The sequence below is a fragment of the Ailuropoda melanoleuca genome, chromosome 14, assembly GCF_002007445.2.
Source record: "Ailuropoda melanoleuca isolate Jingjing chromosome 14, ASM200744v2, whole genome shotgun sequence".
Lineage (NCBI taxonomy): Eukaryota > Metazoa > Chordata > Mammalia > Carnivora > Ursidae > Ailuropoda > Ailuropoda melanoleuca.
Window position 1 is genome coordinate 2442525 of NC_048231.1, and position 26983 is coordinate 2469507.

At 41.7% G+C, this 26983-nt stretch overlaps 1 protein-coding gene across 1 annotated transcript in view; it reads left to right on the top strand.

Moving 5' to 3' along the window:
* DAAM1 (dishevelled associated activator of morphogenesis 1) overlaps nt 1-25856 on the top strand; it is a 172808-nt gene extending 146952 nt beyond the window's left edge. Inside the window, exons 18-26 of the mRNA XM_034642666.1 lie at nt 1886-1970; nt 6831-6937; nt 8685-8773; nt 10002-10170; nt 13694-13801; nt 15547-15607; nt 18484-18615; nt 21885-22055; nt 23087-25856. Coding sequence (XP_034498557.1) covers nt 1886-1970; nt 6831-6937; nt 8685-8773; nt 10002-10170; nt 13694-13801; nt 15547-15607; nt 18484-18615; nt 21885-22055; nt 23087-23296 — 1132 coding nt within the window. The 3' untranslated portion in view covers nt 23297-25856. The remainder of the gene's footprint in view (nt 1-1885; nt 1971-6830; nt 6938-8684; nt 8774-10001; nt 10171-13693; nt 13802-15546; nt 15608-18483; nt 18616-21884; nt 22056-23086) is intronic.
* Nucleotides 25857-26983: the final 1127 nt, after the last annotated feature.

Genomic DNA, 26983 nt, shown 5'->3' on the forward strand with positions numbered 1-26983 from the left:
TCCGGCTCTCCCCCAGGGTTCTCTCCTCCTCCTGAGACATTTGTGTCCACCCCTACGCTCAGGCTGCCCTCTCGTTTTTTTGGAGTGTTTCAGCTTATTGTTTGATTCTCCCAAACACGATAACCACCTTTAAAACAAGAACCCTGTCTTCTAATTCTTGTTTAATACTCCTGGGCCTCATGGATGTTGTGTACAGGGAGGAAACTGGTGAAATAATGGTCGTGAGAGAGCTTTGGGACATGTTCGTGATAACCCTACTAAGTGCGGTGTAACAATCACGTAACTGCATGTGAATGTTCGGGTTACGAAAGTACTGCTTCTTGTCCCCGGTGCAGAAAAGTCTGTTGTAGAGTAACACCTATGGTTTAGTGAACCTTATCCGTGGCCAGGCAGAGGGCTAAATGCTTTATTTCACTCTGGAGGTGGGAAAACCAAGGCTGAAGAAAAACATCATCCAAGGCGCCACCGGCCGGGCATTGTCAGCCAGGACTAGGGCCCAGCCTGATGCCAAAGCCCCCGCCTTCAAATGTTACCCGCGAAGGCTGTACAGCGTGCTCTGTATTTGTGTGTTATGTCTTTATCTCTGGGCCTCATGTGACTTTTCTTGAAGATCCTAGCCTAGAACCTACCAAATAAGGTTAATATGCCACTTTAGTGGTAGTTTAATAAGGAAGTAAGATTTTTTAAAAGTAAGTCTGGACCTAATGCTTAACAAATAGAACAAAAGAGTGACTCTGCTGTTCTAGTTAATAATCTGATTAAGACTCCCCCCTCCCCCCCACTTAAGACTATTGGTTGTGTCTAATAAAAACACATTTTTACAAGTATGTTTTCTTGACTCTTCTTTATAGTCCATACTTTGTTGTGCTGATGTAATCAAGACATAAATCCTTAATTAAATTAGTAAATCATATAAATTTATGGTAAACAGAAAACGGATTTGTGGTTTTGCTTAAATTCTTCCCTATAAGATATTAACTAGATAAGCCAATTTGTGAAAGGAATTTGGGGTTAGGAATCAAGAGTTTCATGTTTGTGTTAGATACTGCCATTTTCCGTATGTTTGACCTTGGGCAAATCACTTAGCCATTCTGAGCCTCAGTTTCTCCCTCCATTAAAAAAAAAAAATGACCATCACAGTTATTTTAAACCTCTAACGAAGTAATATATGTGCAAACTCTTCAACCATGAAGTGCGTTATGCATTTTATTCTGTGTATTAACTATTCAACTGTTTAATAATAACAGATTTCAACCTTTTTAAAATCCGTTTTTAATCTGAAAGCAAACTTTAAACACTCCCGATGAATAATCAAGTTCAGAATTTAGTTTTTTGGAGGTGCCGGGTGGCTCAGTTGGTTAAGCATCCTACTCCTGACTTTGGCTCAGGTCATGATCTCACGATTGTGAGGTCGGACTCTGCACTGCACGTGGAGACTGCTTGAAATTCTCTCTCCCTCTCCCTCTCTGTGCCTCTGCTTGCACACTCGTGCACTCTCTCTAAAAATAAATTTTAAAAATCTTTAAAAAAAATTTAATTTTTCTCGTCTACAATTCATGGATACTATATAGTAAAGAAAACAGTGTGTATAGGTGTTTTCCCTATTTCTCATTCTCCAACCCCTTACTTAAGGAAACTAAACAATAGAACATAACAGCTTTGTTCTCTGTGTCAGCAGAGCATTACGAAGTCCTGAAAGAATGTTAAAGCCGTTTCAAAATACTATTTTTAGGTGCAATATTGTCAGGAAATAGGCTTTCGCTAAGAGATTTTGAGAAAAACAATTCTTGAAAATCAGCAGCTGGAGTAGCAGAATGAATTATCTTGCATTAAATTTTAATACTCAAGCCAATATTGTTAACAAAATAAAATATTCTTCATCCAGGTTGAAATTGTCGAATGATGAAATCAAGCGGGCTATTCTGACAATGGACGAGCAAGAAGATCTGCCCAAGGACATGTTGGAACAGGTGAGTCGCCAGACTTAGAGCGCAAGGGACAGCTGGCTATCAGCAGGGAGCGGGATAGTGAGAAAATCTGGTTGTTGCTGGTGGATGATTTCCTCATCTCTGAACCAAGGTTGAATGTGGCTCTCTTAAGAGACTTGATTCTCTCGTTCTCCTCCAAATGTTAGGTGAAAAGGAAGGTCACAAGGTTGTCAGATGCCTGGGACCCACAATGCCAGATTCTGTCTCTCATGCCGCAGTTATTATGCTTTCATAGGTCATACAAACCTATTAGCTTCAGGGAAGTCTGCTGGACAGGAATATAGAGAATCTCACTAGTACTGCGAGATCAGACTACTACGTAAACTGATTCATTTCTGAATCCCTAATATAGTTTGTGTCTTGGCCTCGACTCGTCATTCCTACACCACAGGACTTACTGTTAAACCCCTAGCTCTGTCATCTACATTGAAATAATTCATATGAACCAAGGCCAGGCAAGCTGAATGGAGTGACTTAGCCTCTCTCCATGCTGTATTCCTATAACACGTTTTGTGGCACCGTTCCAACTCTGTTAGGTGTTTCCACGCAGCTTTGTTCAGTTGTCCCCCAAATGACAATGTTGTTGAACTAGCAGATGTTTCAGGGATTATTACCTGTCTCTCGGTCTGGCCCTAAATTTTTTGGTGCTCCGAGGAGATCGTCTCCACACTGTAAGACTGTTCTGTCTGCTTTCTCATTGTCCTTGGTACGAAATTCTGTTTTGAGTGATTTTGATCTAGAGGTCCACGTTTGTCAGTGCCAGGTCCACTGCAGGTTAACTGTGGACGCCAGCGATCATGATGCCGTCTGAACTTGAGGTCTCAGCTGTAGGCAAGCTCAGCCTCCAGAAGCAGAGGGGGAGCCTGTTTGCATTGTTAACAGTGATCTTGGCTGGTGTGGCTGCTTCGGGGGGCGTGCCTGTATGTTTATGCATTTTCCACAGTGTGCTCACTTGATGTCCAAAAAGGCCCCCTCCGACACAGAGCAGGGAGGAGTGATGTGTGCGGTGTCACCACACCTCAGTGCACCTGCCCCACCTGAATCCAGCAGCTGCAGTTGTCCTGGGGAAACCCTCACGCTTAGCAATGGAATAAGTTGTCAGGCTGTCCTTTTTGAGGTTTGACTTAGTTACCAATGGTCAATGACTGTGTACCCAAACCTGTTAGGATACTTTGTGTACAAGTTGTTTAAATGGAAGTCCTAAACCGAAAATTAATCCTTTAGAGCGTTTTGCAGCTTCTCTGCACACTCTTCCCTCTCCATCTGTATACCAGTCCTAACAAGGGTCTCTGCCCAGAAGCGCAGCCCACTGCCCCTCTGCCCCTCTCCGGCCCCCAGATGACCCTGCAGTCTGGCTGCCTGCATCAGAAGCTGCTCTCACAGAGGGAGGAGCTAGGCGGGAAGCTGCACTGGTCCTTGGGCCTTCAGCCCCTATTGATAAGGTCGTATGTTTAAAATTCCACAAGATCTGTTTACTGTGAAATTGCATCCAGCAAAATTCCTCCTTGAGGGAAGGGATTTCAAGATCTTGCCAAAAGGGCTTACAGTACAAATAGAATGTACTTCAAATAAATACAAGTAAGAAAATCAATCTACTGACGCAGAATCTGGCCGAGCGGGATACTTTTGACCTGGTCTGCCCTGATAATTCTGCGTGTCCGACTCTGGTCGTCTACCACACTCTTTCCTTCCCTCCTTAGTCTGCTCTTCTTCCTCTGCTTCCTCTTCCTCCACACAGCGCTTCTCCCAGATGAACTCTGAAGCTAGCCTCTCTTTACTCCTAGTTACGATTTGTGTTTGAACCACATTCGTTCCCTCGTCTCCTGCTTTTAGCTGCTGAGCTCAGAACTCAGACAAGATTGATACACTCCTCTTTCTTGGAATGTGTACCTTTCTCCTCATTCCCAGGTGTTTGTCTAACTCTTCATTCCTCTCTTAAAACTATCCATACGCAGTCTGTCCTTTGACTCTGCTCTGGGAAGGACTGAGCCTTGGCAGGTGCCTCTCGCAACGTTCTGTACAAAAGGGAGCTGGTGATTGTGTTGTCATGAACAGGGGCCTGTGGGCTTAGCACACACAAAGCAGTGTCTGTGTCATGGGGGGAGGGGGAGTCCCTAAGACTAGAACTGAATTTCCTTGCCCAGTAGATAAAAATCCAAACTAAGGGGAAGAAACAAGTCTTTTTCTCTCTCTTCCTTCTCCCTTCCCCTTGCCTCATTACCTTCCTCCCTGAACTGAGGAAGAGCAAGAAGACACGTATCCTGTCCACTGGCACCATTTGAACACAGGAACATGAGTGCCTCAAATCTGTCAGGCCACCAGACCAGTGAACCCACTGGCATCCACATCCATTACGTCCCATCAGAAAAGAGGGGTGTCTCTGGCCTCTGCTCTGGCCTAGCCCTTCCTTCTGCTCAGGGACCCAGCCAGATCAGAGCACCCTGCCCCCCTCTTCTCGATGCTACACCTTTTCCTCTTGACTCTTAACTCGTTCGAGTCTCCCCATTTCACAAAACACCTTTTAATACCACACATGCCCATCTAGCTACTGGCCTCTCTTTTGATACAAGCAGAGTTCTTGAAAGCTTGTCCACACTCACCTCCTGTTCACTCTTCCTCACCTCCCTAAAGCTGTTCTCACTAAGGACTCACCACCTCCTTGTTGCCAAAGCTAGGGGGCACTTTGCAGTCCTTATCTTCCTTGATTTGCTGCTGGTATGTGACACCAATGGCCACTTGCCCCATGGTGAAATGTGTTTCTTTGGCATTTCATTGTCTCCTCTGAAGGTTCCTCCTCTTGTCCTCATTCCTCAAACACTGGCTTCTCTCCAGCCCTGCTTTGTTTCTCTTGATGGTTCCCCTGGTTACCTAACCTTACATCCTTGCATGTTACAACCAGTATCAGTGCTTCGTCTTCCAAACGGCTCTCTCTAGGATGTCAAACCCATTTGTCTATCTGCCAACAAGGAATCGCTACTTGGTACCCTTGCCAGTATTTCAAACACTAAACTCACTTTCTCCCCGTCCACTCTCCTTCAGCCATTTTTTCCTGGGTTTCCTATTCCACTCTGTATACATTGTTACCTAAGCCAGAAGCCTGGACCTCATCCTTCTGATCCTCTACCATAATTCATCATCCATCAACAAGTCAGGCCAGTTCTATTCAACCCCCTAAATAGCTCTAGAATCTACCCACTACCCAATCCAGGCCACCATCCTCTCTCACCTGGATTACTGTACCAACAGTCTAATCACAAACCCCCCCCCAATGCTTTTGATCCTTTCTAATTCTTTCTCCATTCTCTGAGCATGGTGGTCTTCTTAAAATGTCCATTCATTCCCCTACTTAAGATTTTAAGTCCTATCCCAGAGCCCTCAAAATTAAGACTGAACTTCTTATAAGGTCCTTGCTACTCCCTCCCTTGACCACTTCTGCCCTCCCCCACTGCCATTACAGCTGTTCTCCTTGCATAAATGCTGTGCTACCCACTCCAGACCCTGACACACGACAAGCACTCTGACCGGAATATATTTCCAACTGCACACCATTGACCTGTAGTTCTAGCCCTCTTTCCCTGCTGGTGGCACCGAGACTGCCTGCCTTTTCTGAGGTCCCTTCACTAAATCCAGCAAACTTTGGGAACCCACTAAATGAACCGTCCCAATGCCAGCTTCAAGTTATGGGGAGCATCTTGGGGTCCAGAGGGTTGATGTCATTAAAAAATGTATATATCCAAGGGCATCTGATCTAGATAATAGCACACGTGGACAAGGCCGTGGTGTATGTACACACACATTTATAACTTTATTTTTTTTAATTTAAATTCGATGCNAAATTTGATGTAGTAACTTTAAAGGAAATCAGACACAGAATACTTTTTCAACTTTAAATATGATTGCTATTTCTCCTGCATTCCATGTTCATTTCTTCTGCCAAAATAAAATATGGAATCAAAAACCAAATCCTACTGTGTTCTTCTCATCCATCTTGACATGGAGCAAAAAATGAGATGGAATTAGATAAGCCAGAGAAATAAACAAGTTGAATGGAAAATACACGTAGAATTACTCATTCCAGCATGATGTAATAGAAAAAAAGCACTGAGCTGGGAGTCAAGGGACCTAAGTTCTATTTCTGATGATTACACGAACTTTCTTAGTAATCCTGGGTAAGTGGCTTTGTCTCGCTGGACCTCAGTTGCATCATCTTCTAATGAAAGTGTTGAATCTCCAAAGTCCCTCCAGTGGTCTATGCGAACTGGATCCTGGTAAAGAGCTTCCACAATCTGACTTGAGAGACAATATAGAATAGAAAGCTGCCAGGAATGCATCTTATACCAATTTAACTACTTGTAAGTAAAAAAGAAAAGAATTTTCCCCCAGTTTCATTGAAATATTATTGACGTACGTCACTATAATGTACAGCGTAGTAGTTTGACTTACAGATGTGAAATGAGGCTGCAATAAGTTTAGTTAGTAGCTGCTGTCATGTCCTATAGATACAATAAACAAGGAAAAAAAGATCCTTCCTTGTGATGACAATTCTTAGAATTGACCTTCTTAACAACTGTCCTGTACGTTATAGAGCAGTGTTGGCTGTAGTCCTCATGCTGTACATTCCATCCCTAGAACTTACGTGGTAACTGGAAGTTGGTACCTTTTGACCACCTAACTGAAAAGATTTAGTCATTTGTATTGTATCTTAACAATGACCTGTAGCAGAGTTTATAAATTAAACAAAAGTTACAGTCTCATCTCGGGGCAAATTAACTGAAGGAGTGAAAAATTGCTGCAAGAATTTAGTTTTAAACCTCAGTTTTAATATTTGCATGTACTTTTTAGCTCTTGAAATTTGTTCCCGAGAAAAGTGACATTGACTTGTTGGAGGAACATAAACACGAGCTGGATCGGATGGCCAAGGCTGATAGATTCCTTTTCGAAATGAGCCGGTGAGTTTGAAAATGCATAAAACGTGAACATGCCCCTTCCCTTTCTCTGGAAGTTAAACTTGCGATTCTGGTTGAATTATTTGGGCCAATAACCTGGCTTAACTTAAAGCCTTTTTAAATTACAAAATCTTCTTAAGTCTGAGTTGTGTGGAATTTGTTTTGTTTATGTGAGTTCTTGCCCGTGGGTGAGCCAGGGTTCGCATTTCTTCATAATTACCTCTGGTTCTGGACCTAAACAAGTCATGACTTTTCCTGGCTCCAGTCGGTGTCATTCTCCCCACCACTTTGACTGCTATGGGATTGTATCTCACTCCTCTCTCTACCTCAGCATCTCAAAAAAATGGACAGACTCGGCCGTGTCAATCTGGAGCCCACATAAATGAACAGCTAGGGTCTGGATGTCAAGTCATGACACATGCAGAAGACATCGCTAATCAATCATGGCACTCTTCCCACAGAGCCTTGCCAAGCATTCTCAGCCCTTCTCCAGAAAACCCAGAGGCAGCCGCTGCTTTATAATTTTGTTTGGCCTGTGAGCTGAGTCTGTTTGCCATCCCAGGCCTGGAAAATTGATTCTGCATTAGCCAAGGACCAGTGGTCCCGAGACTCTCCTTCAACCGCAGGGCAGAGCTCTTCCCCTGAGTACCAAAGGCCTGAGAGTGTAGCCAAGGTGAACATGTCTCTCGCTTTACATTTCTGCCATATCCGGACTTGTTTTTGTTGTTGTTCCATCTTAACTTGCCATTTTGGATACTACTGTAGGAGAAACGGTGGCTTGGAATTTTGACAGAAGTGCACAGCAGGCCTGTGTGTAGATAAATAGATGGCGGCCTGTAGTAGCTGCCGTTTCGTAATTGTCTAGGGCTGTGCGTCCCTCATCCCCCTTGATCCTCCTATCAGCCCCGCCAGGAGAGCTGTTGGGTAGGGAGGTATTGTCTTCCATCTAATGGAGGACTTTAGTTACCTGTTGAAAGTCACCTAACAAGGGAAGAACCTGGGCTGCAAACGCAGGTCTGTTTGGTTATTTGGGGCTACTGGACTGGAGTTCCCAACAGAGAGCCGGTAAGGCGGTGATTTGATTTCGGGAGGCCTTGCCAAGTACACCTGCCCTCACCCTCTCAGCAGCCCCGACTTATCTTAGCTGGCCAGTTTGCATCCTGTTATCTCTGGTGACTAGTTGCTATCTTGCCAGCCCTGAGGGGAGCAGATAGGTAGCTAGCTGTAAAGAAAGAGGGTGGTTTGGGGACATGCGTGGGGAGAGCATGATATGAGGAGAGAATGATGGAGGCAAGTTTTACTCTGCTGCTTTGCCGGAGGCAGACTTTCTGGAAAGTTAAGAAGCGTGGGAGAAACGTAGGAAACAGCCCCTTACTTGCAGCAGAATGGGGGGAGGCTTTGCGTTCTCATTCCTTTTTATCTTCTCTGTTCACATGAGCTCCTGGGACTCTAAGGAAGGGAAGGAGACAACTCCGCTTCTCTTTTAGCAGTTGCCTGATCTGTTTAGAGCTAAGGACCCTGCTGCCATTGCCTGAATACCCCCTGTTGGTTGGAGGGAAATGGGCTCTCCAGACAAAGTGGCCTCTTTTCCTGTGTTCCTGTCCAGGAGAGGAAATGTGTGTGTGTGTGTGTGTGTGTGTGTGTGTGTGTGTGTTGGGGAGGCGTGCTCTACGCTACCTCCACCTCCATATCCGTTGAGCCAACATAGACATCTTAATAAATGTTCATCCGTCCATGCTTGCTCTTACAGAATTAATCATTATCAGCAAAGACTGCAATCACTGTACTTCAAGAAGAAGTTTGCAGAGCGTGTGGCAGAAGTGAAACCTAAAGTAGAAGGTAAAGTCAAGCCTCCAGATGGAAAATGATGCTCATCCTAAGTGCCCGTTCGCAAGTATGGTCCTAGGCAGATAGTTAGCAAGATCCCTTGGGTGATTTCTTTTTTCCTTAAAATCATTTGGAATTCTGATGGGTAATTACTTAAGGCCCACACTTGGCCCTCTGGCCTAGCCTGGGTTCTGGAGCTCNAGGCGTGCTCTACGCTCCCTCCACCTCCATATCCGTTGAGCCAACATAGACATCTTAATAAATGTTCATCCGTTCATGCTTGCTCTTACAGAATTAATCATTATCAGCAAAGACTGCAATCACTGTACTTCAAGAAGAAGTTTGCAGAGCGTGTGGCAGAAGTGAAACCTAAAGTAGAAGGTAAAGTCAAGCCTCCAGATGGAAAATGATGCTCATCCTAAGTGCCCGTTCGCAAGTATGGTCCTAGGCAGATAGTTAGCAAGATCCCTTGGGTGATTTCTTTTTTCCTTAAAATCATTTGGAATTCTGATGGGTAATTACTTAAGGCCCACACTTGGCCCTCTGGCCTAGCCTGGGTTCTGGAGCTCACAGTGCATCTCCTGGGCTCCTCTGTAGAACTGGGCTTTTAACCTCCTGGGTGTTGGTGAGAAATATATTTGACTGCTACTAGTGTTAAATCTGTAACTAGCTTTATTGACGTGGTGCTTTACTAGATATTTCTTGGGGAAGATTTAAGGCTATAAAATTTTTAAGTGTTTGAAACATGGGCAGCTGAAGAGCACAGCCACAGAATGCAGGCTGGACTCAGGACCCTGCTCCAGCCCCGATCCCTGACGACACCTGCAAGCTGCAACATGAAACACATTTAGCCTTTTTTTTTTTTTTTTGTCAATAGAATTGATCAGTAATCCTGTTGATCTGACTCATACCAGGCAAAAAAGTGTTTGCACAGGAATGTGGGAAATGCAGTCGCTTTCTATGTATTCTTAACTGCTTATGGTTGATGAGTCAGCCAAGAAAAGGACTAAGAAAGGATAGGACGGTGCAGCTATGTCTGGGTCTGTTGAGCAACGTCAGCTGGCTCTCCCTGTGCCCTCGCTGTCTGCTTCTAGTTTAGGTGTTTTGTAAGTGCTCCCTGGTCGTCTAATGCCCCAGTCTAACATCTTCAGTATCTGCTCTCCGGTGTGTGGATTTAGGGTGGGTATCACTGAAGGCTCTTGGATGTCTAAGTTGTGTTTATGTGTGCTTTATTCTGAAGCAATTCGTTCCGGCTCAGAAGAGGTGTTTCGGAGCAGCTCCCTGAAGCAGTTGCTAGAAGTGGTTTTGACATTTGGAAATTACATGAATAAAGGCCAAAGAGGCAATGCATATGGATTCAAGATATCCAGCCTAAACAAGATTGCTGACACAAAATCTAGTATTGACAAGTAAGTACGGTATCTTCCAACACATGGAGGATCCAGGAGCTGCAGTCAGGATCCCGCTGGGCCTCCTGGGCCTCCCCGATACCTCAGCCTCTGGTTTGCTTGTCTCTCGCTCATCCTCCTTCCCTCTCCAGCACTGACTTCTCTCTTCTCTCCTAATCACAAATAACCCTAAATCCCCATTGGGCCAATTATCCTTCATCCACTTTCAGTCCCCAGGGGTAGCATCTAGTCTAAGGTTTAGGGTTTTCTTGGATAAACTCTTTATTATAGTATAATATGCTAAAGACGAGTCCGCCGGTCAGAAATGTGCAGCTGGGTGAATTTTCACACACTGAGCCTCTGCGTAACTCGCGCCCAGGTCAAGAAACAGAAAGTGACCCGCATGCTACAGGTCTCCTCGTGACCTTTCACAGAGAACTGCGTTCCAGGGACGAGAAAAAAAAAACTGACAGCTGATGATAGAATGTGAAGCCCGTTGGGGTTTTAGGGTATGCCTGCCTGCCTTTATAGTTTGAAGCTAGCTGCTATAAAAAATTATGAGGTATAAATGTATTTTGGCTGTTGGTGTTAAGCTGCTCCTTCCAAGACTCCTCAAAATGTTTCCTAGAAAGTGTGTTTTAGGTGAATGGATTCTTGTTAGAAACACCCAGAGGTGAGAAACGCTCTGGTGTCGTTCACAGGTGGGATCGTTAGGTGTTAACGGCACTAGTTTCCCCGGGAGCTTCGTTTCGCTAAGGTTCTTACTGGCCTCAAAGCACCTTGCACAGTTGTCTCTAAGGTGAACTTCCCTGCATCCAGATTCTTTCTAGAAATATGGGCTGTTCGCCCTAATTATTCCCTCACTAGTAAGGCTCTTTACTCTATATTTTCTATAAGATTAGTGATGCATAGCATAAAGCTTATTTTTTGCATCATGTAGAGATAGGTTAACAAAGAGCAGCTATGCCGCTACCACCTTATTTTTAACATAAGCACTTGACCTTCCAGAGCACCTTCGTATTTGATCACATGCCAGACACAGGCCAAAGTGCTGTATCCCTATTTTCAGATGAAGAAACTGAGGCATTGTAAAGTGGCTCATTTAGCTTGCCTAACATCACAAGTAAGGTATTTGGCCTCGCAGGTATTTGACACCTGTTCTGTTGTTCTCAGTTCTACTCCAACAACAGATGGATTGTATCTGGAAGGTGTGGTAGGTAAACTGCAACATCCTACCTGCGTATAAAGAGCAGTCACCTTTTTAAGGAAGTGTGTTCAGTTAGTGTTCTCTCTCTCTCTCTCTCTCTCTCTCTCTCTTCTTTGATACCTTCTGCCCCCTCATTACTGATAACCTGGCACTTACTATGTGATTATCTGCTTATTGAAGTGACCATAGAATTTAATACACAAGCCTTTTCAAAATACTAAATTAACAACATTTCTGATCTCTTTTTCTTCTTCTTCCTATATTTGNCCTGAGCAGTCACCTTTTTAAGGAAGTGTGTTCAGTTAGTGTTCTCTCTCTCTCTCTCTCTTCTTTGATACCTTCTGCCCCCTCATTACTGATAACCTGGCACTTACTATGTGATTATCTGCTTATTGAAGTGACCATAGAATTTAATACACAAGCCTTTTCAAAATACTAAATTAACAACATTTCTGATCTCTTTTTCTTCTTCTTCCTATATTTGGTCCTCAGAAATAGTACCAGTGTCTTATGAACCCATAGTGCCTAGCAGAGTGCCTTGTTCGTAAGCAGTCACTCAGTTCATGTTCGGTTGAAACTGATCAGACTGCACAAGGGTGGGTCAGTCAGCAATGAAGGGTACGTTCACCCTGCTTTAAAGACTTGTTTCCAGTAATACCAGCAGATAATCAAATGTGTGGCTGTTATGTTGTTTTTCATTCTTCAAGAATTTATATTCAGTCAAATGAGGTGTTATTTGGATAGCAAACAAATGTGAACGTTCTGATCTAGCATGAAGTCTTTCTACACTAAGTAAACTATATGCGGTTAATAAAATTTAGTTTCTCTAAATAACAAAGCATCTCTGTGAAAGAGTGAGGAGAAATGGCTCTACCCTTTCTTGTCATGGTTGCTGGGATGTGGCTCCCTCCCTCAGCAGGCCCTTGGGCCAACACTTAGATTCTGTGAACAGCAAAATTGGAATGGAAGGATAGCAGCTCAGAATCTGTAAAGTAAATGGCCAGAATCATTAGCCACTGAAGTAATTAGCCATTACTTTATTTTGCTGAGCTAGTGTTTTCCAGTTACTTCTTGAAAGCAAGAAAAATGAAGGAAAAATCTTTTTCACACGTGGGCCAGTTGACTCAGAGGAATGGGATTGCATTGACTTCTGGGAAGATGCCGGGGTAACCAGAAGTGAAAACCATTTCATGATTATAGGAAAGGAAATTATTTGACAACTCTGCTTCACTTTAGTTGGGGGTTGGGTGGGGCTGTTGTGACTTAGCATCGTAAATTAGCAAACTGCCTACAAATTATGAACATGTCTTTAAAGAAATACATTTGCATCCTCTTGATAATGGCAACTTTTAGTAGACTAGTGGTTCTCGATCCTGGCTCTTAGAATTACTGGGGAGTTTTTAAAAATACCTGTGCCTGGCCCCACCCCCATTCCAGTGAAATGAATCTCAGGTCGGCCCAGGCATCTGGGGACCAGGTGACTGTAGTGTGCATTGGAGTCAGGGACAACAGGACCAGACTACCACAGCTTGGCCTAACAGACAGTGTTATCAGGCATCCACTTTTTCAACCCAGGTCAGTCAGGGTTCAGTCCTGTCACCACCAAAGAAGGAGCTGGGTTATACAGTTAGGAGCTGAAGTGTTGCTAAAATTAGGAAATGAATTCTTGGCTGCAAGGATGTCATAGCCGTGATGGCACAATCCTGGTCCACTTCCAGGCCCAGCCCTAAAGCAGGGGACCTTCTAACTTTCTGACCACGCTTTGTTACAGACAGCAAAACAGATGAGTCAGAGGGGACAAAAGCTAGCAAAATAAATGAGTTGGGGGAGGGGGAAGTTATCATAGAGTTGAAAAAGCTTAAATGAGAATTATCAATAAATTCTTATTAGTGAGTCGCTGCTCTGTACTTTTAGATTTGAAAAATAGCTGTCCTTTTTAGTGAATTAAGCATCCCTCAGTGTCCATCCTCCCTCCCACACCATCCTGCTTATTGTGATCCTTGGGGCACACCTTGTCTTTGGTAGGTATGTCCCCATTGACAAGGGTTCCAGTTCATTTCCATCGTCCAGATGTTGAAGGATGCTCGTGGTGAGCTAAAGTAGTAAATCTTGTCCCCTTCCCTTTGGAAGATCTATGCTTCCTTTTGTCATACAGTTATGTAAATCTCATGTAGGCTCTTCCCTACTCCCTTCTCTTGAGAATCCCTGCCTGAAACGAATCTCCAAATTTTGAAGTCCCTGTAGGAATATAGTGTTCTTGCAGGTTCAGCCACTTGAATATGCAAGTCATATACAGATATTAACCATGATTAACACTTTTTCCTTTTTTAATTGTAGGAACATCACACTTTTGCACTATCTCATAACTATTGTGGAAAATAAATACCCCAAGGTCCTCAATCTAAATGAAGAACTGCGGGACATTCCTCAAGCAGCAAAAGTAAAGTAAGTACTTACAGGGAATTGTTTTAGTTTTTGTTTTTGTTTTTAATCACTTGGACGGTGCTTCAGCCATTGAGGTAGTTAGCTGACATTGCATGAAGAGGGTCCTTCTGTTTGCTTTCCCCTGAATAGCATATGAAGTAAAGTTTGGATCCTATCCAAGTCACTGAAATATGTTACATGGTTTTGGATATATATGTTTTCTAGCTCCTTTGGACTATTCCTGCATGTAATTTTTAACTTCCAGGAAGCCTAATTTTCTGAGTTATTAAAAGTATAAGAAAGGAATGTGGTTTCACTAGTGCTTTTAAAAGGTAGTCCTATTAAATACAAGTAGGAGCACCCTTAGTTAACGAGGATACATAGCTAAGCAAATACAACTTAAACGTCAGGACATTGCTAGTAATTTTCACATGTGCACACACTCTCAGAAACCAAGGCAACCTTTAATGGAAAGCAGTCTTTATGCAGATGAAGAAACTAAAAATAAAATGGAAAGTTGCCAAACTTTCACCACAGACTTCACACCACTTTTCAGAGACTGAAGAGCAGGCAATTTTCCTTCTTCTTCCCTCCCCCTTTTGGCCCTTTAATAATGTGTGTGTGTGTGTGTGTGTGTGTGTGTGTATTTAAAACTTCATCTTTTTGCAGTGAATTTGAAAAGTATGATGAGCAGGCTTATTTTTTCCCTCTTTCATAGAATTTGGTAGAAATGTGAGACATGAAATTAAAATGTTAAATGAAGTATTGGTGAATTTACATCTGAATTATCTGAGAGGATTATGTTACAATCTCTGATGTTTAAAAGCCATCAAATAGAAAGTTTTATAGGAGAACCCCAGGAAACTTTCTCTATACAAAGAGAGACAATGAAATCTAGTTGGCACAACTTTAAGAAATATAATTTCATTTGTTTGTTTGTTTTAAAGATTTTATTTATTTATTTGACAGAGAGAGACAGCGAGAGAGGGAACACAAGCAGGGGGAGTGGGAGAGGGAGAAGCAGGCTTCCTGCCGAGCAGGGAGCCCGATGCAGGGCTCTATCCCAGGGATCCCATCATGATCCTGGGATCACGCCTTGAGCCGAAGGCAGACGCTTAACGCCGAAGCCACCCAGGCGCCCCAAGAAATATCATTGTTGATTGAAATTTAAGCCATCACTGGGGTGCCCGCTGGCTCAGTCAGTAGAGCGTGCCACTCTTGGTCTCAGGGTTGAGTTTGAGCCCCACACTGGGTGTAGAGATTACTTAAAAATAAATCCTTTAAAAAAGAAAAAAGTTTAAGCCATCACTTTATAATATCCACATGACGAGAACTTGTGTGAGAAGCAATGCACTCATTACGAAGAGTACAACGTGAACGTGATTGTGGATAAGACCGTTTCTTTTACTTGATCAAAGGGAGCCAAGTATGGCAAAAACACTTATTTCTGTGTATAATAATTTGCGTGAGATTTTTGTGAGATTGAAAGATGAAGTATTTTTGTACACATGGGAGATATCTCTATCCTGCTATTTTTCAGCTATAAAGTATACCTGCTGGCTGTGGAAAACAAACCAACCATCATTCCATATCTAAATTTCCTAAGTTTAAAATGTTATCTTTCTGTGAGATCGGAGCACAGAAGGGAATTTTAAACATTTAAAATAAACTAGTGTGGACTTCCAAGCATGAGATCTGTAAACCCATCATCTGTTTAATACATTTAAGTCACATGTTGGTTACTAAAATGTTACTATTTACAACAGCATGACTGAGCTGGACAAGGAAATAAGCACCCTGAGAAGTGGCCTGAAAGCAGTAGAGATGGTGAGTAGGTGTTTCTTCTTCTCATTCCCAGTCTCTTCACTACCTCTGGTGCTGATGATGTCCGGCATGGTGGTATGCCCAGGATAAACAGTTACTGATTAAAAAATAACAAAGTAGGAAAACAACAGCAATGAAGAAGCAAAGGCAGGTTGTGTCACCCTAGTGACTCAGCTACAGGATGTCGTGGGGGTATCGTGGGAGCAGGAACTGGGGAGCTAGACCTAGGGTTGCCCCAGTTTCCTATCTGTAAGGCAGGACTCATTAAAGTGGGTTGGGTTAGGTAATCTTCAAGGATCCTCTCCGTGTCTACGTTCTATTAATAAGTGATGTTCTTTCTCAGCAGAGCAGTGGAATACCTCTGTTGTCTCAGAGCTGGTCCTTTGGGGAGTATTTACTGAACAGACATTGGGGTGTAGGGTCCATTCTCAAGGCCAGGGGTGATGATGATTCAGAATCCTTGCCCTCCAGGTGTTGCAATGGCCAGGAGCAGTCACATCTGCTCTTGAGAACATGTCCAGATAAGCACAGTGATTACAAAGGTGCCTTGAGGAAGGTGGGTGGATTCAGCTTCATCCAAAGCTTGTGGACTGACTGGCATTTATTAGAGAAAGCTTCTCTTTTGCAGTACGTGAACTTTGACTTAGAAGGAGGGTGGGGGTGAACTTGGGAGCATAGCAGTGAGGTTGTCCCCGGGGCAGGCCACTGTGGAGGGAAAGATGGCCAGGCCGCTGGAGGCGGAGGAGTTGGTGGGCTTACACACGACCACGGCAGCCGAGCACCACGTGGGTACCATGGGTACCGCCCAGTGCCGCCTCAAGCCAGGAGGCGGGTCAGGACGAGAGACCTGCTCAGGAGAGTAGTCCTGGCTCCAGCCCGGCACCTGACAAAGGACACTGCTCCATAGGCAGCTTGGAAGGGTGACTGTCTCTTAAGTATCTTTCACATCACTTATTATTAATGCCATGAGGACCCTCCTTCTTTTCCTTTTTTAATAGTAAAACTATGCCAGAGAAAGCAGTTGACTTCATTAAAGACATAATTCCAATAAAAGTTAAAGTCACAATGTCTAATCTTTTTCTGTTTGTTTTTAATAAACTAGGGAGCATGTAAGGCTTTTGGCGGGGTGGGGGGTGGTGATGGGGAATGCTCTTTCAGAAGTAAAGGAGATGAGCTGAATGAAATCTTTTTCTGCCAACCCCAGTGGCCCAAGACACTGAGTGAGCAAGTAGGATGGTCCTTCTCAGATTTCAGAGGCCCAGCTGGTTAAGGGCAGCTTGGGATGAGACTGGTTTTATAGCCTTCCCTGGGTTCCCATTTCCTCCCAGTGGAAGGCTTTCTTGAGACTAGCATGGCAGTTATGACAGCCCTAAAGCCTGATAATGGATGCTCTGACCTTTGCATCTAAGCTAGTTCAGAGCAAGGTGTGGGGAGGGGTCCTAGTGGGGAGGAAGTTTTGGGTTTGGGATCTATTAAAAGTAGTTTTGCTGAAATCCCCCCACACCTGGGGCATGTATACTGTAACACGCTTTTCATAGGAAAGGGGCAGCATACATGTCAAGATGTAGCACTGGGAGGAAATACTGGGAGGGAGACCTTGGCCTGTCTAAATATTCATGAATCCTAATTGTGCTTGACACAAATGGATTATATTGTTCAAAGATATCAAAGATGGAATACCGAATTCAGTCTTCGAATGAAATGAAATTATACATTAATGAAATACTTCGAAATCGCTTTGATATCTCTGTACCTTGCATACATAGATGCTCACTTTCAAGGCCAAAGTACTAGAATTGTGGCAATTTATTCCAATCACAGCAACTTCCATACTTTATAACTTTCCACTTCTGTTATTTCATTGATTCTCATGGTGATGTGGATATTGCCTGCTTTTTACAAGTGAAGAAACTGAGGCCCAAGCCCCTTGTCACAGATAAGAACCGAATCAGTGGTGGACGCTGAATCAGAACCCGTGGCCTATGACTTCTCTCCTGCTTGTTAGTGCCCCTGCCAAGGCAGTTACGGAAGAAAATAGATGCTGGTTAAGTCAGTTGGTGCCCAGGGTGGCTGTTGCTGAGACAGTGGAGTCAGACGGACCTGAGTTCAAGTTCTGGCTCTATCATGTATCAGCTGCTTGGCTTTTAGCTAAGAATTTAATCCCTCTAAACCTCAATTTATGTGTCAGTACAATGAGGAAAACAATCCCTCACTCACAGAGGGTGGGATTGAGAAAGTGCATCTGGCAATGGTTGAAATTAATTACTAAAAATAGATTTGAAAAATCTGTGTGTTCATCACCCTGGTAATAGAGAATATGGGTAATTAATAAGACACTAACACTCCTACCTGCCTGTTCGCAAAAACAAAATAGTACAGACAACAAGAAAAATGGTAGACAATTACAGTGCCAAACGCTACAGTTGAAATTCCACTGACCCAGATATCCTCAGGTAGAAAGTCAGTAGCCTTGGCCCGAGGGAAAGAAGGAAAAATCAAGGAACCAGAATTACCAGAATTCTGAGTACAGAATATCAACAGTCAACTCCCTTGCTTTCAGTCACACACCTTTGGAATCCAATTTGCTCTCCTTACCGAACTTCTATTAATTTTATCTAAATGCTAATCTATTCACGTCCTAAAGCTAGTATAAGAAATCATCCGCTAAATTGCTGTTTGCAAATATGTTGGTGCACGTGGGCATGGGTCTGGCGTGGTAGACAGAAGGGCCAGGGGAGCTTGGGTATCACAAAGTGTTTTAGAGGAGGTTTTGATGTGTTTGCTATGCTGACTTACTAAATTTGAGGCATATGGAAAATTAGACAAGGTGTGTCCGCATTTGAAGGCTACCTTGACATCATCCACTTCCTGTGTTTCAGGAGCTGGAATATCAGAAGTCTCAGCCCCCACAGCCCGGAGACAAGTTTGTGTCTGTTGTCAGCCAGTTCATCACAGTCGCCAGCTTCAGCTTCTCTGATGTGGAAGACCTTCTCGCAGAAGCTAAAGACCTGGTAGGTGTCCCTTGAGACTGAGTGTTGTTGAACAGGGCTGAGACTTGCAGATGCTCAACATATTCATATCTAGGACTGTGATCATTGAAACACACCCTTTTTGTCTCACTGGTCTGTGTTGCCTTTAGGTTAGCAAGACCTCAGAGCATCTGGATGGTGTAAGATCAGTAAATATTTTGCAATTTTCTCGTGGTTGATATTGGATTAAAGTACTTATCTCTGGGAACCAGAAAAGAGTAGATTATGAAAACCAGAGGATAAAATGTGAGATCAGATGTAACCAAGGCCACGTGTCCTAGTACCTGTACGTTATATGCTTTCCTGAGATAGAGACTTGGGGCAGGAAATTCCCTCTTAAAATCTCCAGCAGAACTTATTAAAGGAGATACACTTTAATTCACAGCCTCATGACAAGAGGTGTGTTTTAATAATACAGTGCTTTATATGCTTTTTGCTATTTTAAAATTTTGTTTTCCTCCAGAGGAAAAGTTTTCATTGGCTAATAACTAGGACCTTAGCTTCTCCCCCTCCCCACTATTTCCTCTTCCAAAATACATGCACATTCATATACGTGTGCGTGTGCACACTCTCTCATTTTCTCTCACTCCGCCTTCTCATCGTTAAAAAGTGATCTTAAGCCCCTACCCCATCCTGTCAAGCTCTTTCACATTGCTCATCTCTCAGTTGCCACAATAGTCTTTTGCTTTAACTTTCCTTCGGAACCTGAGTGATGGATATCATTTCCCGGTAGTCATCTGTTTAGTAATAGATATGGATGATTGTTTCTGTGAAGTGTACATGAACAACTGCTTATAGTTCAGAAGACGACTGTATTAGGATACATTAGCTAGTCTCAACCGTAAACCCCACCTGCAACATGATTAAATAAATGGAAACATGATATATGGTCAGAGGACTGCTGTTAAAAGTGCAGCTTCTGCTGTCCCATGATCAATGTCAGCAACCTCCACTGCGATAGCCCCCGCCCCCAACCCATGTCTTATGTATGCCTCACCACTTTGGATGATACAGATCTGTAAAGGAAGGGACTCCCCACCCCCACCCAAACCAGGCAGCATAGAATCTACTTCCTTGAGGGCTCAAACATGTTTATAAGAATCAACCCTACAGTTAATTTTTGATGTAAAAACACACGCTTACGCACAACCTACTATTTTTTTTTTAAAATTTTAGTGTGGGAACTTTAGTCTGGGACTAGTTTTCTTCAGATTTCTAAGACTAAAATATACATGACTTCATCATCACTAGAATTCCTAGATAAAAAGATCATTCAGGATGGCTTGGAGTGCATGAACTTGAATGTTTTAGAGACTCAGTTGTAGGCCATCTAATGCCCTTTTGTTCATAGCAGAACTTTTAGAAATTAGCTTATAAAGTCATGAAGGCAAGCTAGAGCTTTGCGTGTGACATGTGAACAATTTTTCCCTAAAGAACTCTGGTTTCTAGAATATTTCCAAATAGTAAAACATTGAGAACAACTCCTCAGTGAAGAGAGAAATGGCAAAAGAACATTTTTATTATAAATTTAAAGATATGACATGACAACAATAAGATGTCATACGCACACACATATAACTTTGTGATTGTTTTATCTCAGAATGAATATTGAGGGGGAATTGGAGGAAGGTGGTCAAAAGGTACAAACTTCCAGTTATTTATAGGATAGATGAGTATAGGGGTTGTAATGTACAACGTGATGATTGTAGTTAACACTGCTACATGCCATGTTTGAAAGTTATTAGGAGAGCAGACCCTTTTGTATGTATCTATATGAGATGATGGATCTTAACTAAACTTTTTGTGGTAATCATTTCACAATATACTGAAGTCAAGACATTATGCTGTACACCTTAATTTTATACAGTGCTGTATGTCCATTATATTTCAGTAAAACTGGGGGGGGGGAATAGAATAAATACTGAAAACATTTCCTATAGGGAGATAGTATTACTGAAATGTCCGAAAAAATATAATAAAGGCAAGTAATGCAAGAAAAAAGCAATTAGAAAGTCTTGGGCTGGGGGCACTGCACAAACACTTCCTAGTCTAAATGAAGAAAATTAAAGATCTGGAAAATGTTATGTAGTTGATTAGGCATAGGGAATGAGAATTCATTTGACTCAAGCTGGAAACACCTTCCTTAGTAGCTTAAGATTAACAGCATTAGATCCGTACAGAGGGAAGAAAAATTCTAACAAACATTATGACTGGCATTGAACATTATTTGGAAAGTTATGATACCGCTAAGAATCCTAAAAGCATGCGATCTTGAGTTATGAAGATAACTACCAGGAGAACTAAAACTAGAAGAATACAGCATAGGGAATATAGTCAAGAATATTGTAATGACATTTGGTGACAGATGGGGACTACACTTTTCCTGGTGAGCACTGAGTACTGTATTAGAATTGTTGAATCATTATGTGGTACACCTGAAACTAACATAACACTGTATGTTAATTATACTTCAGTTTAAATAATTAAAATATTAAATAAACTGACATATTCACCAATCCAAAGGAAAAAAAAAACTGAGGAGACTGGAAATAAGTATTTTGTTACACTATACATATATTTGTATTAATTTTTTTTAAATTCTCCCTTAATATTTTGCATTTTAGCTGTTTTGAGAGGATTTGCAGTGGGAGGGGTTCTGTCTAACAAAGGCTTTGGAATAAAATTGTATTCTCGGTCGTAAATCGGGGTTGCATTAATGACTCCATAGTCCATGACTGTTTTCTAACTGAGGCCCAGGAAATATCACAATGCTAGCATTACTTAGGATTAGGAAAAGCAGCTAAGAAGCACTGGATCCCGTTTGCTTTTGATATTAACCATATGGCACCAATAAATGATATTCAGCCACTTCAAAGAAGAGTTAAAAGTGCAAGTTCCCCCACCCCTGCTGAGTTTGCTATTGGTTTTATGTCTTGAGTGCTCTGCCCTATGATATTTTGCTTTCTTGTTTTTACTACTGTTTAGTTAATAAAAAGTCAGAGTAGGTAATCATTGGTGTTAAGCTGAAATGAAGTGGAAAAGAATAAATGGTTTCAAAAGTCGAGGAGTATTAAATTTTTTACTTTAGCAATGATTGACGGCCCTGTTGAGCAGCCAAAGATAAATACAGGCTCACTAAAATCCAGCAGGTTATATCTGACTCTTAGAGCCTCACTACTTCGAGAGAGACTTCTATGTGATCACAGAATTCTCTTGGAACCCTGAACTTCTTAAAACTCACTTCTTTCCAGTTTACTAAAGCAGTGAAACACTTTGGCGAAGAGGCTGGCAAAATCCAGCCGGATGAGTTCTTCGGCATTTTTGATCAGTTTCTTCAAGCTGTGTCAGAAGCCAAACACGAGAATGAAAACATGAGAAGGAAGAAGGAGGAGGAGGAACGCCGTGCTCGCATGGAAGCTCAGGTAAGAGAATGAGGACGCGAGCCGATTCCCCCTCCTGGAAGTACCATCTACCAGTGCTCAGCTCCCTGTTGTGAGGACAGTGTGGTGACGTGCCGGCAGGAAGGAGGGCATCGCAGCGCTCTCTAGAAGGCTGCTCGGAGTTTAAATCAGCGCAAGTTTCTCTTGGGCAATCGGGCAGTGTGTATCCAAAGCCTGAAAAAATACATCTGATCTGGAGTTTCATTTCTTAGAAATTATTCTAAAGAAATAATCATAAATCTGCCCAAAGAGAACAACAGACTTTATACTACTAGCCCTCACATGGAAACAACCTAAATGTTTACCAACCAGGCATTAGCTTAAATGGTATAATAGCTACATAATGGAATGTTTATGCAGCCCTTAAAAGTTATGTTTTCAAAGAATATTTAATGTTAAAGCTTACAAAATTATTTCTGTGTGGTGAGGTATACCCCCAGCAGTTTCACCATGGTTCTCTCTTAACAGTAGGATTAAGGATGATTTTCCCGCTTTTGTTTATATGAATTATCTAAATTTTCTATAATGTACGTGTATAATTTGGCTTTTAATAATAATAACTCATGTGTAGCAGGCTCCAGGCATCCACAGGAGATACAGACTAAGCTTTCAATGTGAGGAGAGGGGCCCAATGAGCGTTTGCTTGAGTCCCTCTATACCATCAAAGAAACCAGGATTTGGGGTCTGTCCAGCGATAACTTCCTGGTTCCGTTATAGCCATAGGAATTGCCTTGATGGCTCTTGTTTTAAGTAGAATATCGTGAGGTTTACCTAGATTCTGGACGGTGAGTGTCTAATCACAAAGTAGCGGTCGTCTTTCTTCTTATTCACTGCTCTACAATAAGGCCTCACGTCCCAGCTCCCCCTCTGTTGTGAGGTCCGAGGGCTTGAGCAGCTGTTTGGTGCACAAGGGTTGATGTGACTGGAGTATGGCCATCTTTCAAGGACTTCATCTCCACTGAAAACAAAACAACACGTTGACACTTCTGTAAGAGGTTGCTTTCTGTTTGCAGCTCAAAGAACAACGTGAAAGGGAACGTAAAATGAGGAAAGCAAAAGAGAATAGTGAAGAGGGTGGAGAGTTCGATGACCTGGTTTCAGCTCTACGCTCAGGAGAAGTCTTTGACAAAGACCTTTCTAAACTGAAACGTAATCGCAAGCGTATTACCAACCAGATGACGGACAGCAGCCGAGAGAGACCAGTCACAAAACTTAATTTCTAATTTTCCTTGGATACTTTTTTAGAAAGCTCGTTAGCGGCCCTTTGAAGTGACTAGAACTTTTCATTACACTGCCTTGCAATCCAAACAGTGGCAATTTCTTCCTTCATCTGTGAGTGAGTGTGTGAATGTGTGTGTATGTAAATGTACGTGTACATATATATTAAAAAAAATGTATATAGAAGTCTGAGTGTTGTCTGGAGACCTATATGTATGGTTAAAAAAAAAAATCTATGTTAATGTATTTGCTCAGAAGCCCTTTATGTATGCATTCAGATTGAGTATGGCTCATTTTCCTCCCCTGAACACCACGGCTGTTCAGAAGCACAATACTAGCTCCTGAAAGAGATGACAGAGACATTCCCTAGGGTTAAAAGGAAAAACAAAAGCAAAAAAAAAAAAAAAAAAAAAAAAAAAAAAAAAAAAAAAAAGGCTTGAGAAATATTTTATGGTTTCCAAGCTTGGTATACTTTGAAATTATTTTCATTGGTGAAACTGGTGTTGGAAAAATATCAACTTAAAATGGTTTTTGATAGTTGACAATGTGATGCTGGTGTGTTGCATCAGTAATTGATAGGACCAGCTTAGAATTTCCGACATTGGTGTGGGGGTGCAGTCTGTAAATATTTATTGAGAACATCTTGCACACAATCTGAATTATGTAGAATGTCAATCAGACTTTTTTTTTTATATATTTAAAACTTGGGCATCAACTTTTTCCCCCTAATTTCATCGAGTTCTCTGCCAAGCGCTCTTGAAGATTTCTTTACATTGCTTTTGAAAAGAACACTATTTATCTAAATGCAATTCATGCTCTTGTTAAAGAACAAGATTGCCAGAATGTGCTTGTTGCTCTAACAATATAGATATATAAACTTTAAAAATAAAATTTCCTACCCAAGACCTAAAAGGAAGAATTCTCTAAAGGGATAAAAATTATTTAAATTTTTTTTATGGGGTGCCTTTTTTTTTTCTTCCTTTTCTTTTCTTTTCTTTTCTTTTCTTTTCTTTTCTTTTCTTTCTTTCCTATTTTGTAGGACAAGCTGCATCTTCTGTCAATATGGGTTCACTAGTGAATGCACAAAACGTCAACACCACCAACAGAGATGCCAAGATCTATTTATCTCTAAGTATGTTTGAAGTGGTTTGTTGTTTATATGTTGTCATTTTAAATTGTGTGTCAGTAAAGCTACCTGTAAAATTTCAGTCCAAAAGATAAAGCTCTCAGGGAGAAATGAATAAAAACAATGAACATTAGAAAATAAACTATAGATGCTTACCATTAACCTACCAACTCTTAATATCCTTAAATTATATAAAAAGAGGACTGTTACTTTTTTTTTTTTTTGGCTTTGCTTTATTTATTTGTAGTGGGGGAGGGGGGCTAAGATTCTCTCTTTTTTTTTCCTAAAAATCCTGTTGTGGTTGGGTTTCCTGTGGAGAGAGTAGTTTGTCCTGTTGCACTAGAACATTATTTACTCACTAAATTGAGTTTTTCAGTCAATTAACAAATATTTATTAAACACCTACTATGTGCCAGGCTTAGTAGGGCTACAATGATAAGCAAGACAAAGTCCCTGTCCCCAAGGAGCTTATGTTCTAATGGGGATAAAGGGGTGAATAGAATACCAATATGCGCTGTACAGGAATCATGCTATTTAAAAATGATTTGTATAAACTATAATGCTTAGTGCAGACGGCAAGGTCTCTGTACTATGTGAAAGCTGTGAAATAGTACTCTAAGAGTTGTCAAGAGCAGTGGTTTTACTTTTTGTCCCCCTCATTGCAAACTTAGAGACCTTCTACCCATTTTATGGAAGTAAATGACTCTAGCAGATAAGACGGTCATAAACTCACAGCAGAGGTTGTGCTCCCCAGCCCCTAGTAACCAAGGTCTGCAAATCCATCGGGTTAAAGGTGCAGACACAGACTTTGCTCCAAAAGGCTTGGAGATGAGGAATGGGAGATGATGATGGATGTGTCTATTCCTTAACAAAAGTGCCTCTATCTTCTATTTATAGCAAGAGAAATTTGGTCTGGCTCAATTTTGGAACTGTATTTTGAAAATGGCTTTGTTTTACAGTTTAAGGAATGGACAAGTGGATGGAGTGTCACATAGAGGAGCAAGCCCATGTAGCGTGTTCCTCTTGCCCTTTGTAATCATCCTCATTTTGATACGGCCATCCTGGTAGGCCTCCTTTACCATTTCCATTTTTGGTTTCTTTCCCCAAAAGCTTTGTGCAGGTAATTCCATGTGCCATTGTTGAAAAAAAAATCTACTTTTTAGATTGGTGCTGGTGTAAGTAGCCACTTTTCTCTCTTGGGTGTGTATTTTAAAGGTTTTTGTTTGTTTTTTTAAATTAATGCCAAAAAGAAAGCATTATAATTTGTAAACTTAATTATATGTCTTGTATCTTACTAGCTTAGTAGTTGGAACCTCTTAGTCTTTAGGTGCAAGACTGTCGTTATAGTACCAAGAAAAAAAAATGTCGTATGTGTCATTGAGATTGTACATTTTTTTAAAAAAGCAATATGCAATAAAGAGATGAATTCATTGGGTGTATGTATACGTTTTCTGTGAGTTATTAAAACAGCATTATGAAACTTCTCTGTACTTTGCACTGTTAAATCTAAATATTGCCAGTTGTTTACTAAGTCAAGAACATGTACATATTTTTGAGCTCGTACATACTGGACCTAGAATGGTACAGTTTTTTGCTTTGGTGGCATTCAGTGTGTTCACAGACTATGGTATGCTACCTCTTTCTGTCGCTTTGCTGTAACCTCTGTGTGACTCCATAAAGTTATAGTGTCTCAGTGTGACTACTGGTGAAATTATTCAACTGGTGGTAGAGAAATAATGTCTGGTCTCAAGAATCAAAATCTTTTTCATTTTGAAGCATTTCCTTTTTAAAAATTAATTTATGATATAGGTCAATAGAAGTATCACCTGTACAGAACAAGGGATGTGTCTTATATCCTCTGAAAATTGGGGCTTTTTCTTGGCCCCACATTGCTTCGGCTGCCTGGCCATCCTCAACCCAATTTGAAGTCAAGCTGAAAACACACTGTCCTGTGGTTGATAGAGGACCTACGCACTTCTGATCTTTGGAATGGACTCATGATGCTCTTAAAATTGTCAGTCATCTTGTATGTCATCTAGTCCGTGGGTACTGCATGATATCCAAAGACAACTACTTTTCTCCGACACAGGGCACTCAGATGGGAGAGAGCTTTCTGCATAGTAGACAATTGCCATCCCACAAACTGAACATACAATTACCAATTTATACATTTGAGTGTGGAGCTGTGTGCAAAACCACCTAGACCCTCAGTTGCTCATGGGTATTGATACAAGTAGAGAAAAATACGAAACTTTCAGATCATTGCATTTTCTTTTATGTTTTCGGTTTCTCCTAAAAAAATCATTGCTGGGAGAAAATGTGCTTCTGTTAAAGGGAAGAAGCAATTTGAACCCTCCAGGACTTTGCCCCTTTTCTGTAACCTAACATGGGTTTATGTGAAGCAAAAGGATAATCTTTATTAAATAAACTAGTTTAGACACAGTTATTCAAAGATCAAGTTCTGCGTTTTCTGGTTTTTTTTTTAATAACATCAGCTGTTTCCTACCAAGTAGTAAACCTAAAATAAGAACTTCCAAGGTTTAACAACTGCTTGATACCCTTCAGT